At 35.7% G+C, this 16,176-nt stretch overlaps 1 protein-coding gene across 1 annotated transcript; it reads left to right on the plus strand.

Moving 5' to 3' along the window:
- The first annotated feature begins 889 nt into the window (after nt 1–889).
- On the plus strand, nt 890–15,898 carry LOC117989482 (Golgi resident protein GCP60). Its single transcript, XM_034976855.2, has 10 exons — nt 890–1,109; nt 2,260–2,473; nt 2,949–3,017; nt 3,307–3,411; nt 4,208–4,483; nt 5,438–5,514; nt 6,572–6,760; nt 7,177–7,284; nt 7,808–7,926; nt 11,671–15,898. The coding sequence occupies exons 1-10, from the start codon at nt 962–964 to the stop codon at nt 11,785–11,787; spliced, it is 1,422 nt and encodes a 473-aa protein (XP_034832746.1). The 5' UTR covers nt 890–961; the 3' UTR covers nt 11,788–15,898.
- Nucleotides 15,899–16,176: the final 278 nt, after the last annotated feature.

Below are 16,176 nucleotides of genomic sequence, written 5' to 3' on the forward strand. Positions count from 1 at the left end.
GGATAGTTCAACTCGACGCGAATTAGCAATGAAATCACATGAAATCACACCAAAATTATTAGAAAAATAATCACGGATTAAATGACAGCAGATACAAAAACAAATGGCGGCATGGGCGGCAACCATAGAGTCAGAACACTATAAGGCTAAGCGCGCACAGCGAAAATAAATCGTTGCGAAAAAAATCGCAAATTTGTGAACCATCAAAATACATTATCATCCACGCACTGCGAAAAAAAATCGCATGCGATTAATATTCGTTACTGCGGTGCGATGCGAATTTGATAATAATCAAAGAACTTCCTGTTATATGCACGAAGATCAATATAATAATATCGTTCGTAAAAAAGCCTTTTAGAGGCCTTAATGCTGTTAAAGGATGGACCCAGTAACGTTTTGTATTTTTCTTCTTCAAATTCCTTTTATGTAATATTAAGTAGTAAATAATTATGCATATTTTCTTTTTTGAATCCATATTTAAATGTTCACTCTATTTGATATAATTTATTATAAATGTTCTTCACGTCTTGTTTTCATGGTGGTACAGTAGGTATTCACTGATTTCGGCTCCCTGTCTTTCGTGGTATGCAAATAAATCGTGGTGCGCGTAGGAATAATAATATTGCGATTAAATTTTGCATTGAACATGTGGACAAAAATCGCATCGCAGTGCGCGCTTAGCCTTACTCCTACCGGACAATGGCGGCAGTGGCGATTATGACAATGTGGCCACTAAAAAAATTAATTGAATTTTTAAATGTAGCAACACTTGCAAATAAAAATGTCTATGACCACTAGTTGGCGCTAGTTATTATAGTCCGAAGAGATTTCTTCGAAGACGACATAGCATGGTTATATTGTCTTTGCTCTTACTCTTCGGTTGCACTTGCATTTTGCAAAAATACTGGAAAATACGGAGAAGCCGAACCCGTCGTGAACAGTAGTGGTATATACTTTTATAATGGCTAATAAAAGTGAAATCACTAACCAAAAAGTGAATCCAATAAAAGTTCCTCTTGAAACTGACCAAGGGATTTTACTGAGCGAAGAACGTAAATGGGGTCTGCCACTGAAAGAAGTTTATAAACATGGACTCTTCTTTTACAAAGGTACTAATAATTATTCATGAATGTGCTTCAAGTAACAACTATAACTAGAAACAGTATGTTAACAGAGGAATATATTATATATATTCTGACCCACAAAAGAAAAAAAACAAAAGTAGATTTACTGTTTCCAGTTGATCACCATGTCTCACTATTAGAGTTTTGAATGAATTTATTGCAGTCTTGCATATTAGGGCATTATATTCATGCATTATATTATATTCAATAGGTATTTAATTTAAGTATTGTACTAGTTAATGAACAAAGTTAATGATATTCAATTGCTACCTATTATCTTTCTATATCAGTATTGTATTGCATGTAATATAAAACTTACAAGCGATTTTAAAATGATTTTATTGTTATCAATAAATGTTTGAGATTATTTTACATGCAATTCTTTTAGCATTTCATTTGTAAATTGTAATATAATGCAAACCTTATTTATATTATTTTGATATATTTTAATGTTATTATTTTGTTTGTTTCATATTGATTTAAGCTGACAGTAGTCTGCAGAAGCGACTTTATTAATTTTCTATAAGGGTTGTCTACTAGCTATTGAAAATTAAGACAACATTTCTGTTAGATGAAATTACTTACTTATGATGAAGTATTATAATTAATTTTTAAATTTAGTATTAAGTAGGTACATAATATTATTGAACAGGCCTCATTATAGTTTTTTGGGCCATTTTTATCCTATTTTAAAATATCATAAGAACATACAGCATCAAGATACAATCGACTGGCTAGTTCTAAGTTTTTTTTACATTTTTACTGTAGCAATAGGCTAAAGTGGGGTATAGTTAATAGTATTTTTCTACGTCTACCACAGAATTGGAAATAAGGCTTAATAAAAAAATTGTACTTATCTGTCTTTAATACTGTGACCGCACAAGCGTGTTGCCGATTTTAAACAGCTCATACATACATTCAAAAGAAATTATCTCTGGCATCCAAAGCATGTAAATTCAACTGTAAGAATATTCTAATACTGCAGTTCGTATACATGTAGATGTCTATTTTTATTATTACAAATCTACAGTGTCAATCAACACATCAATATCTTTTCTGAATTTTTATTCTAGCCATAATACGCTTACATTTTTTAATATTATATAAACATAAAAAAGTTAAAATAACATTCTAGATAAAGAAGGCAAAGCCATGCACCTAAGTTATGAAGATAGGCTAAAGCTAGTAGCATACACACAACAAGCAGCTCATGGACCTTTGGATACTAACTCAGCACCTCCTCTTGGAGTCTTGGATGTGATTGGTCGGGATCGGAGAGCGGCATGGCAGGCTTTAGGTCAAATGTCACAGGTGCAGGCTATGGCTGGATTTATACACGCACTAGACAGGTATATTATATACTATCTATTACGGTACGGTAGGTACGGGCGAGCGAGGGTGACGTGCGGAGCGTCCCCCCGCCTCATACCCCGATTGCCATCTCAACCTGTCGTGGACTTAGTTCTATAAAATTCTGTACAAAGTTGATAGAATAAAAGAATCATATGGAGTCTTATGATTAAATTAGTTGAATCTTCACTTAAGTTTTATTTCGATCAACTCAGCTTTAGCCTGGCTACCTCCTGTACCTCTAAATAAGCTATTAGTTTCAATGTAGTAATTATAGTTTAGCGTTTAAACTATCGTGAGTGATTTTCATTTTATATAATATCTCTCAGCCGGCTATACTTACGTGTTTAGTCGACGTTAGCCCGACTAGTTTCGAACCCATCCCATCCCAGAGGGCTAACGTCGACTAAACACGTGAGTATAGCCGGGCGAGAGATATTATATAAAATAGTAATTATAGTTGACATTTTTCAGATTATGTCCTCTTTTTAAACCATACTTAGAAGCCATACAAAAGGACTTAGAAGCCAAAAAGCAGCAAGAGTAAGTAAAAAAAAGCTTATGGGTTTTTTGTTAATCCAAACTAATCCTGTACAGTACTAAAATGTAGCGAATTCTGTTGTTAACAATCTCTAAACTAAACTAAAATGACAGCTCTAAATCTAGAGCTATATTTTTCATAATGCTGCAGTTAATTATTTTTAAGTATCAATTGCTGAACCAATCTTGAAAGACACTAAAATAGCTTAGGATATTCCTAGGATATCCTATTCCTAGAAAATCGATTTCCCATGGGATTTGTCTTATGATAAAAGTATATTATTAATTATAGGTTGAAAAAAGCTGAGGAGGAAAAAGCCCATATGGAACTACAAAATAGAATAATATTAGAGAAACAAAAACAAGAAAGTACAAAATTAACAGAGGAGCAACAAGTGTATGTGTTTTATACTCATTCTTTTATTAAGTAGCAACATTATAAAATTAATTACTTAATTAATATTTATTTTAATAATCTTAAAGATAATTCTTTAGATTTAAGTAGGTTCATGACATTTTGGAAGCACTGTGTAAAGTCTTTCTTTATAGACGTTATTCCTCATTGCTGAGGGTCGTGACCCCTTTCCATGAATCCCATAATGGTAGGAGTTCTCTCGGGATAATAATGCTGTTGGTCCCCAGATCCTTCTGCATACAACATGACTAAGAGAACGAGATTTCGACTTTTAGGTTAATTTACAGGTATTATCAGATATTAGTCATAATAACCAGGATCGACGGCTTAACGTGCTCTCCGAGTCACGGAGGAAACGAAAAGGCCAAGTTCAGACCAAAGTCGTTCACCTATCCAGTTACCAACTTGGGGCAACATTTATATGTATAATATGTCATGCAAAACTAATTAATACAAAATATTATCTAACTAATAGATTTATTCCCAAGATTAGATCGTTTTATTTTTATTGTATAGTATTGTAAATTGTGGATCCTTTTATTTGGGCGCAATAAAGAATTTATAAAAGAAATAAATCTAATCTTCTTGAGGGTCTACCCTCAGTAAGAGTTTCGAGATTTTTAGCACCCTGAGAAAGGCTGGGCAGGTCAGTTAGTATTTTTTCAAATTATGACCAGTTTCTTACCCAATAATTCAAAAATACTCTTGCTGTCTGTCCAATGTCAAAGAATTTTTTTATTTAATACTAGGTAATCTTTAAAAAAGTTTTTCATTTTAGACAAAGGATAAAAGATGCCCTAAACGCACAAACATACGAGCAGTTCCTCCAGTATGCCCAACAGCAATTCCCGGGTAACTACGACCAACAGGCAATTCTGATCAGACAACTACAAGATCAGCATTATCAACAGTACATACAACAGTTAGCCGTTGACCAGCGGCTTGCTAACTCCAATCTTAACTATAAAGAGGAGTCTGATGATGAAAATGATAATGAGAAAGATGAAAAGGATTGCAATTTGAATGATAGCGATCCAGCGATTATGGATAATAAGTGAGTGATTTTTTTGGATTTTTAGGGTTCGGTACCTCAAAAGGAAAAACGGAACCCTTATAGGATCACTTTGTTGTCAGTCGTCTGTCTGTCTGTCAAGAAACCTACAGGGTACTTCCCGTTGACCTAGAATCATGAAATTTGGCAGGTAGGTAGATCTTACAGCAAAATATTTATGTGAATCTTTATTTATGTTAAAAAAAACAATATGGTCTGAAATCCATGTAAAACTTCTAGTTGTTATAATAATATCAAGAACATTATTATAAAGTAAGTTGCATTATGTGAAGCTGTGATAGCCTAGTGTTTAGGCCGTCCACCTTCTAATCGGAGATTGGGGGTTCGATCCGGGGCACGCACCTGTAACTTTTCGGAGTTATGTGCGTTTTAAGTAATAATTACGCACCTGTAACTTTTCGAGTTATGTGCGTTTTAAGTAATAATTAATTAAATATCGGTGATCGGTTAAATAACGGTGAAGGAAAACATCGTGTGGAAACCTGCATGACTGAGAGTTCTCCATAATGTTTTCAAAGATGTGTGAAGTCTACCAATCCGCACATGGCCAGCATGATAGACTATGGTCAAAAACCTTCCTTACTCTGAAAGGAGACCCGTGCTCTGTAGTGAGCCGGCTATAGGTTGATCATGATGATGATTATTATTATTTATTTATTTATTATTTAATTAGAACGGCCATAACGCCCAATTATACTTATTAAACTACGAGTACTAACTAACATAAACATACTTACAAAAATTGTTAAAATTAGGTATAAATTTTAAAAAGCATAATTATAAATTTTCACAAAAGTGAAAGATGAAGTTATTATGTAGAGGAGATAACATTTATTGTGTATAGACTAGAAAACTTCAGATCGCTTTGCCTATTTCCCAGCTTGCCTTGATCTTGTGATGCTAAAGACGTTTTAGATGCATTAATATTGTTATCAGATCTATGCAGACTTCAGAGAAGACTGAAATAAACGATTATAATGAAGAGTCGAGGGAAGAGGAATCGGATGGTGATGGTAAGTTGGAATAACATGGTTTTAAGTTGGAGATGGATAAGATTTTATACAATAGAATAGAAATATTTTTATTCAAATAAACTTTTACCAGTACTACTTTCAATCGTCAAATGCATCTACTAATGGTTCGGAATGCTTTTCCTACTGAGAAGGACCAGCAAGAAACTCGGCGGTTGCTCTTTCCAAAGATTTATCATATTATGCTATCAATCCCAATCTATCAGCCTGTTTGCGTTCACTGCTGGACAGGCCTTTCCAAGAGCGCGCCACCAAACACGGTCCTCCGCCTTCCTCATCCACCCGCTCCCCACCACCTTGTTCAGGTCATTGGTCCAGCGGGCTGGAGGTCGCACCACACTGCGCTTACCGGTACGCGGACTTCTCTCTAGAACGCGTCTGTCCCATCGGCCGTCGGTTCTGCCGCAGAACTTTTGCGACAGACATGACCTGCCCATTGCCACTTCAGCTTGCTAATCCTTTGAGCTATGTCGGTCGATTTTCTTCTTTTGCGAATTTCTTCGTTCCGAATTTTATCCCTGAGAGTGACCCATGCATGGCATAATATGGAGCAAGCTATGTTGGGTACATAGCTCGCTCCATATTATGCCATGAATACAAATATGTAATTGCAATCCTGTGCGTTGTTGAATTTATACAACCACAGATTCAAGCAATAGCTATGCCTAATTTTGCCTAAGCACTATTTGAAGTGAAACTTAACATTTCTGTAGAATTTGCGGTTATCGTTTTTATTTTGTTTTCATGTTGTATGAACACGTTGTACGTTTGTTTGAATGATCAAAGTTGTATGAATAATTGAAAATGATGTACATGATTTTATGGTGTGTAATTTTTTTTTAACTTTTTTGTATAAAATACGTATACCCTAACTACTTATAGTTTTTGTGTTTGAGATTAATAATATGTTGTTTGATGAATCTTTACAATTTATTTAGGTAATGATTTTTTCATTATTCACGAATAATGAAAAAATCACTGACTCATGAGTCAGTTGATTTTTTCCATCGCCATTTGAGTATTTAAAAAAATGTTTTAGACTTGGTGTCACCAGTCGAAGACGCTCGAATGTGGACACGCGGCGATATAGTTCAGTTCAAAGAATCAGCTCGGGCCAGTGGGGGCAGGCTCACTGTGGGCCACGGAGAGACCATCACTGTGAGGGTGCCCACTCACCATAGAGCAAGGTGTCTTTGTTACGAGTTTGCTACTGACAACTACGATATAGGTGAGTCATACCCTTTAGGTATAAGCTGTGATAGCCTAGTGGTTAGGACATCCGCCTTCTAATCGCAGGTTGGGGGTTCGATCCCGGGCACGCACCTCTAACTTTTCAGAGTTATGTGCCTTTTAATTAATTTAAATATTACTTGCTTTAACGGTGAAGGAAAACATCGTGAGGAAACCTGCATGCCTGAGAGTTCTCCATAATGTTCTCAATGGTGTGTGAAGTCTACCAATCCGCACATGGCCAGCCTATGGCTAGCTGTAGTGAGCCGGTGCGGCGATGGGTTGATCATGATGATGATGATAACCCTTTCGGTTTCTTGACAGACAGAGAGACAACAGAGTGATCCTATAAGGGTTCCTTTTTCCTTTTGAGGTTTGGAACTCAAAATTAACAGTAACGGTCCCTGGTTGTAGGTTTCGGCTTGTACTTCGAGTGGAGCAAGTCGGCCACGTCGGAAGTGACCGTGCACGTCGCCGAGAGCGACGACGACGACGACGCCGACGACGACAACGACGACGAGGGTAACACACCACTTTATAACAAGTTATGAACACCGGTCTCCGGTCTGGTCTGGTGGGCTGGGAAGTTTCGACTGTGGCTAGTTACCACCCTATCGGCAAAGCCGTGTCGCCAAGCGCTTTAGCGTTCCGGTGCGATGCCGCGTAGAAGCCGATCAGGGGTATGGGTTTAATGAAACTGTCATACCCCTTCCAAGTTAGCCCGCTTCCATCTCAGACTGCATCATGACTTACCACCAGTTGAGATCGATCGATCAAGGGCAAACTTGTAATCGAAAAAAAAAAAGAATATCTCGAGCTACTAAGCTAGCTACTACGAGCTGTAAATTAGATTAGAAAATTAATCATAAGTAGAAGTTTAAGCTAGAATAATATTACTAATTAGCCCATAGGCTATATGGTAGTAGCAATAAAGCTGCCATTTTATAATGGTGCTTTATGGTAGGAAAAATAAATAAATCGAGCTACGTGACCACAGACCAAGTGAGCCCGGTCTTATAATAGTGAATTCAAAATGGTATTACAGAATACACGATACACGAGTCGGCGGACCCGGAGATGGGCGCGGAGCGGCGCGCGCTGAGCAGCGCCCGGCCGCCCGTCAGCCTCATCGTGCCCATCTACAGGCGGGACTGTCACACAGAGGTGACGGAACTGTTCATTTAGAGCTCAGAATAAGGACTATTAGAAGTAGCTCTATTGTGACACTTACTGTTAGAGCGAGATAGCTAAATGCATTTAAGCTCTTGTTAGAATGTGACAAAATGATTATGTTTTGTCCTTATCACTGTGGCTACTTTTGTTTGTTTGCCAAAATGTATTTGTACGTGAGATTTTGGCAAACAACGTGAAGTGAGGCTATGTTGTCTCAAGTATTGTAAATGAATAATTGATTCGTTTTGTTGATTTTTGTTTTTGAAGTTATTGTGCAATGGTGGGTTTTCAGTATACTAGGCTACAATAGCCGAAGCGAACGTAAAATAGACGGAATAACATTTCACAAGTAACTACCTCTGCTTGAGCGAGAGGGACTGAGGGGGCCACGCTAGTTGCATATCTGGACATATCAGTGATTTAGAGCATGACCAGAAATATAAAGAACTTGCTCTGGGGGTATATGGTCTATGGTCACTAAGTATATGGTCTTGTATATCATTAATCATTATACAGTGCGGCAAGACTATCTTGGCGCGTGGCGAAAATCGGAACTAACCTTGCTGTCAAGTGTCCCCTTTGTTCTATACTCTGCAGGCCGATTGCGAATCGACTGCATCTATCATTTAATGACAGCATCAATGTCAAAATATGGTTTTCCTATCACGGTTCATTGAGACAGTCCACAAAGGATAGATGTGGACAAAAAAATGTTTTGACAGTTCATTTACACTATCGATAAAATTTATTGTATGAAAAATGCTATTGCGGACGCGTTTTGAAGTTTGATGTCATATAAGAACCTCGACAAATGTTACGTCAAATGAGGTTTTCATTGAAACAACTCGAGAGGTGTTTTTATCAGTGACATAAGCTATCCGCAAATCGTTTTACTACTCATATTAATTAAAATAAAGTTATGAAAGGGATTAAAAAAGGCTATAGTAATTCTTCTGCTAGATAAGAAATCAATTATTAATTTTAGAAGCTAGTATAATAGTATAAAAGTATTTTTAGATTAATGTAAGTCTCATAAGTACTTTTAAAAGAATATGTGATGACTCTTTCATTAGTAGGTTTGATGCACAGAGTACATTAAATATAGAGGTATACTAACACTGAGAAACGAGAATCACAGAGTACTTTTTACACGCACCTATTACTTCTTGGAGAACAGTTATGTGCATTTTAACTAAATAATTAAATATCATTGCTTTAACGGTGATGGAAAACATTGTGTGGAAACCTGCATGCCTGAGAGTTCTCCAAAATGTTATCAAAGGTGTGTGAAGTGAAGTCTACCAATCCGCATTTGGCCAGCATGGTAGACTATGGCCAAAACTCTTTTCACACTCAAGAGAACCGTACTCTATAGTGAGCCAGCGACAAGCTGAACATAATAGTATACCTTTGACTCCTTTGAGAACAATATGGAGAACTCTCAGGCATGCAGATTTCCTCATGATGTTTCCTTCACCGCTAAATCAAGTTAAGTATAATTAATTGTTTAAAACGCACATAACTCTTAGAGATGCGTACCTAGAATTGAACCCCCAACCTTCAATTATTCAGAGGTGGACATCCTAACCACTAGGCTCTTCGGGGAACTTCTAAAATTATTCCCCAAAGTAATGTCCAAAAGTCAAATCATTTTCTGATTTAATTGATTTAGCTTTGGAAATTACTTTGGAATTTAAATTATTTAGGCAAATAAAACAACAGTTTGATGATTTTTTATGTTTTCTTTTATTAAAGTAGATTAGATTCTGACATTTTAATTATATCACCATCTGCTTCTTATAATAATACAACAGTTTGATGATTTTTTATGTATTCTTTTGTTAAAGTAGATTAGATTCAGACATTTTAATTATATCACCATCTGCTTCTTATAAATCTAATCTGGCACCGTTCATTATTTTATTTGTCTCTGCACGGGGTCCAAGAGCTCGAGTTCACAACATATCCCAATCCATATCTTTGTCAGGATGAAGAAATGAATGCAGCACTGTATCACCATTGCCTGAAAAAAAATTATGATAACTGAGTAAGTGACCACTGACTGTGTTGCTTAATCTATACCACTAGGCACTACCAGCTTCTGTTTAGGTATGACGTTGTCTGCGAAGACTTTAGAATCAGTGTATATGGTATCTTTGTTAGTTTACTAATTTAGCTAATCAAAATTGTTTCTTTAAATATTTGTGGTGCGAAGGAGTAAGAAACATCCAAACTTTCATATGAAGAGCAACGTTTTAGGCAGCTCTAGATACATAAGGAGACATACTCGAGAAAGCACTTGTAGTGTGGAGGTACTTACTATGAAGTCATAACCACCAGTAGCAATGGACTCAATTTGTATAATAGGTACTTTATGAAACGCTGTTAAAACTCCTCTAACTTTTCGGAGTTTAATACCATTGTAACAACTAAATATCACTTGCTTAGCTGTGAAGGAAAAGGAAGATCGTGAGGAAACCCGCATGAGAGCCTTTACTTGTATTGAATGATAACGTTTGTTAACTTACGAGTTCTAACTTCCAAGCAGCCACAGTCCGTCAATAAGGGTCCCAATACTTAGGCAAATCGGTGCCCAGGCATTTGCGTATAAGTTCAGTGAGAAAAACTAAGTCTCCGGAGTCCGAGGAGCAAGCAAAGTTGCAGAATTAATCACAAAAAACAAACGCGTAAACTAAGGAAAAACAACAAAAAATTGTACTTTGTGGTCTGGGGTTCTAAATAGTTACCACAGACTAACTACTTATTTGTAATAAGTAACGTAGCCAAATTTAGGAGACTGTTATGTCCATGTAAATTGCTAGATTACCAAGTGATTACCATAGATATTCGATTTAGTCGGGTTATAAATAGGTCCGTGCTACCAATACGTCATCAAAATGTCGATAATGACCAAATGCGATATAGTGCATTAGTCGTCCGCGATAGCAAATTTATCAACTGTAACGATCACGATTCTTAAGGATATTTCTATTGCGATGTCACATGTCAGTTTACGGCAATCGGCCTGCAGATTTTTAATTCGGTGGAATTCTGACGTTGTCATTTTTATACATCAGGGGAGTTATTTGTATGAAAAACAGTGTGACCACCACCTGAAGTTCGGTTTTACCTCAAATTACATTAAATCCCTATCAGTATAAAAAGCCCTAAGACATAACTTCGCACCAAAATAGGGTACAATCTTTAACAGTGGAAAGTGGAAACTGGCAGCAATGGGATCGGTTGATTTGAGGATGTAATCTCGACTTATATGTTGAACATTTCTAAGTTTATTTTTAGTTCCTTTTAATTCTAATCATCTTGATATGCCTAAAAGTACACGCTTAGATTATGATTTAGGATTTTTCAAAAAATTCTTTCACAAAAACCTTGTTCTTAACGAAAACAATAAAAAATCGGCCAAATCGGTTGATTTGTTCTCAAGCGATGATCTAACATATATGCGGCAATTGATTTATGTACTTAAATTTACCTATGTGTAATATTTAAGTTTTCTTCTTTGTGGGAATTGTTTTATCTCTGGTAACATTAAGAAACGTCAGAATTCCACGGAATTAAAAATTAGACTATAGTTTGAATAGTCTAAGCCTTTGTTCTCCAACAGCGCCCCCCTGTCAATGACATTCAAGTGCCAATAGAGCCTTGTCACACTGTGAATTTAAAAAAAGTAATGTAAGTTTCAAATTCACTTATCATCAATGTTCCTAATTTCAGGTATACGCTGGCTCCCACACGTACCCTGGCGAAGGAGTCTATTTATTAAAGTTTGATAACACTTACAGCCTCTGGCGATCTAAAACTTTATATTACAAAGTATATTATACGCAATAGATTATTATTAAATACATAATAATAAAATAAACAGATAAATATTATAAATAAATGTAGTAGAGATTTTATAATAAGTACTATATGAATTGAATAATTTTAACGCATTTTATGGGAGTGTTTGAAAATAATATGAGTTTTGTCGAGACATTCAAATGTTAAGTACAGTACGCGGCAGAAAGTAATGTACATCAGCCTTTAGAATGACATTTCGGCTTTGTAGAGCGTTGTCTCAGTCACTCATACCTATATGACGTTTTGTCGGTCTCCATGATAGGGACAACGCTCTACAAATCTGCTATCTCCTATAGCCGATGTACATTACTTTCTGCTTCGTACGGTCTGAAAGTCATAGTAGTTTCGTATGTATTTAAAAGGGTTACAAATTCTATGTGCCCTATTTTATTGACTACATATTATATGAAATCATAATTTCTTAATTCCCTGGTGGCCTTCTGCTGTAGTTTGCTAGCTACAATGTGATGATCGCCAGGTCCATCTTTAACCTATTGGAGGCCCTGGGAACATTAGAATAAATGGACCCCTATGACCATGACAGAGTAGTGGGTCGGGGGTTAACAAGAAGGATCGAATATAAGTCAGTCTTGACTATAGTTAACTATCTCTATGGTCCTCTGTTTGAGTGGGCCTTTTTGACCTTTGATTTTATCGAAATAAATATGTTTTTCGGTAATAAAATATCGGTCGGTCGGTTATAGTTTGGTGATCTGGCAGGGACTAGTGGGCCCCTATCTATCGTGGGCCCTGGGCTATTGCCCAGAGTGCCCAGTGGGAAAGATGGACCTGATGATCGCAATGACCTCGGATTGGCGCACACTCACTATTGGCTGAAATGCTTGTACTATGTGCTTTCATGCAGGTATTTAATTTTATAATTTTCGTACCCAAAACCGGTTTATGAACCGAAGATGATGTATACTTATCTACGACTAATGAAATAAAATGTGTTAAAATTATTATAGATCAAGTAACCAATTAGGAATATGACAATTTAATTTAAAAATATAAATAAATTAATATTGTGGCTAATTCCGTTGTACACAATCTCTAAATAAAACTAAAATGGCACGTCTAAATCTATTGCTATTCCTTTCATAATGATGCTTGCGGAAAAGGATAGCACTAGATTTAGACCTGTTAATTTAGTTTAGTTTAGAGATTGTGTACAAGAGAATCGGCCCCATTGAATGTATGGATTACATACTGCCACTTATGCTTATTGTGCAATACAAGTCATGTAGCTTGGTTAGTAATAGAGTTAAAATATATAATTCATAATAGTTAACAATTAAATTTAGATTAACAAAAATATATATTTATTAGTACCTCAACAGTAATAATTGTTTTGTATTGTATTTAGATTTATCCCGCGTTAGACAAAGAGACATTTTTACGATACTTGTGTGAATCAGAACTTGGCTAACACCTCTGTGCCGTGTCTATAGATATGAAAGTTTAACTTATTAACTGTACTTTATTATTTGAAAATCTATTCTATTGTTAAATTAAGATATAAAAAATAAAATAAAACATTAAAATTAATTCCAGACCCAAGTTTGTCTGTGACTAAAACAATTTTTTTTCACTGATAATGGTGCTAATTCGATTGTACATCGAAATTAAAATTGACAGCTCTAAATGTAGTACAGTACGCGGCCGAAAGTGATGAACATCGGCCTTCAGAATGGCATTTTAGGTTTGTAGAGCGTTGTCTCTGTCACTCATACCCATATGACGTTTTGTCGGACTCAACGACCGAGACAGTGCTCTACAAATCTTTATCTTTTAGAAGGCTAAAGATCGATGTTCATCACTTTCGGCCGCGTACTGTACCATCGTTTTCCGCATAAAGTATTGTGAAAGGAGAACTATAATTGTTACAACTAACTGTCAATTCAGTTTTGAGGTTCTGCATAATCGAATTAGCACTAAGTATGCATATTATTCGTATTCTAATCTAAATGATATTTGTTGTAACTTATAGTAACTGTGCCATCCAAAAATAACTATTCATTATTAGCTTTCAAACTGTCGTGAGTGATATTCAAACATAAAATATAAAAACAGCTAAATTCACGTAATTTTTAGGGTTCCATACCTCAAAAGAATCACTTTGTTGTCTGTCTGTCCGTCCATCTCTCCGCCTGTTTGTTGTGTCTGTCAAGAAAACCTATAGGGTACTTCCCGTTGACCTAGAATCATGATATTTGGCAGGTAGGTAGGTCTTATAGCACAAATAAAGGCAAAAATCCGAAAACCGTAAATGTGTGGTTACATCACAAATGTGTTCATGACCAAATAATTAGTATTTTCTTTTAAAGTAAGAACTATACCAAATGGATGTATCATATTATGAAAGGCACCTGTTACCTGTACATTCTAAACGCGTCCCATCTTAAGCCGCATCATCAGGTGTGATTGTGGTCAAGCGTTTGCCCATAATGAATAAAAAAATATATATTTTGACACATAAAAGTTTTTGATTTATCGTGCAAAGTGACGAAAAAATAACCACTGTAGTACGGAACCCTCAGTGCAAGCGCACTTGGCCGGTTGTTTTTGGAGTATGCCTGACTAGTTTTAAATCCATCTGTGGGGTAGGATAATTACGAACCTGTTCACACAACTAGTCTCAGCTATCTGGTCTTAATGGACGAGTTCCAAACTAGTCAGGCATGCTCGACAAAATTCACGTGAATTTTGCTGTTTATTATATGTATTATGTTTATTAGTTTTTTTGTAACAACGTACTTAATACATACCAGTTTCATTATGTTATTATGAATAAGTACCGACTCTCTCTTAAAACATTTGATGAAGTGTTTCTAACAAAACAGTTACAAAATACTTCTTCGTAAAGTGGCTCACCTATTACATCACTTACAACACCTTACAGTTGACTATTACTGCACAGCTGGCCACCTACTTAGACCGTGCTGTAATACTTTATTTTCGCACGAGTGCGGTAATATTTTTGTATAATAATATGACCAACATGGAAGCCTAACAGAACTTTTTAAGCTGTTATAGTGGTATTTAATAGTTTTCTATTTTAAAAATTTCATCCATATTCCTGTTTAAATTTAGTTAAAATTCAGAATAATTTCTTGGTTCCTACCTTTGTTGATAATAATAATAATTATTATTATTTAGATAAACTTGAATCATAATGAGGTACAATAATATGTTTTTAAATATAAAATTGTTTAAGTATTGATATATAGCCAACAAAAGGGTTTATATTTATAAACTCATGTTATACATTCATTATTTAGTATTACAAATAGCATTTACTTAGATTAGCTTGTGTCTATTAACTTATTGGAATAATTAGATAATCATAATAATAATAAAAGAAAATTAATAGATGAAATTATATGGATGTGTGTTAAAATATGTTTGTAATACCGTCTATATTCAAAGGTTTTCCAAACAGGGATAAGTTTCAACTCCCGATGTATAATGACGTCAGTTTTGAGTATCACACCTGTGTGGTAGAGCCTTAATGCTGATCTCACATTTCACCTAACCTGAGCACCACGCGAAGAATTTTCCTTATACTTTTTACTACACTGACCAGTGATTTGGGAGTTTATTATGTTAATCTGTGACAGTGACTACTGACTATTATGTTTATGACGTATAATATTCATAATTCGAATTGGCTACGGAAATGCGGCACTGATACAATACCTTCTATGTCCTTACCTTGTAAGTAAGATGCGTTCCTTCCGGTTTTACCTTGCAATGTGCTATCATCTACTCATCGTTTAGTAGGTTCTGTTATATCATAATATTCTTATCCTTCATATAATTAAAATATTAAAGTCAAACGTCAATCAGATCAGCAATATTATGCGTACAAAATGACTTCTCGTGCGCCATTTTGACTTTGTGTTAATTGTCATGTCTAAAGTACGATTTTAGTCCTTATTGTAAAGGTGGCGGCCATTATATTACCGCACTAGTGCGAATATTTCTCAAAGTTTTAATCATTTTTATCCTGTAACACTCCTATCCTCTTTATTGTAATTTTCACGCCCTTCAATGAAAAACCGAGAGAAAAATAAAGAAAATATTATAAGTATTCTAATCTACTAGTTTTATTTAAGACGCGCCTTACCTTTATTTTTTGAATAGCTATATTTTTAAAAGAAATGCGGAGGCGCAGCGAGCAGCAGCTTTAGAACTTTTCGGTTTCCGTACCCGAAGTGTGCCAACGACGCACGGGCTCCTACTTCTAAGCCTTCGCTGCCCGTCCGTCTGTCAGCGAGCTATATCTCATGAACCGTAATAAATATTATAAGTACTTGGTGTGTATTTCTATTGTCGCTATAACAAGACGTAAAAAACTGGTCAAGTGCGAGTCAG

The sequence above is a fragment of the Maniola hyperantus genome, chromosome 16 (genome assembly GCF_902806685.2).
Source record: "Maniola hyperantus chromosome 16, iAphHyp1.2, whole genome shotgun sequence".
In the NCBI taxonomy this organism is placed as follows: Eukaryota; Metazoa; Arthropoda; class Insecta; order Lepidoptera; family Nymphalidae; genus Maniola; species Maniola hyperantus.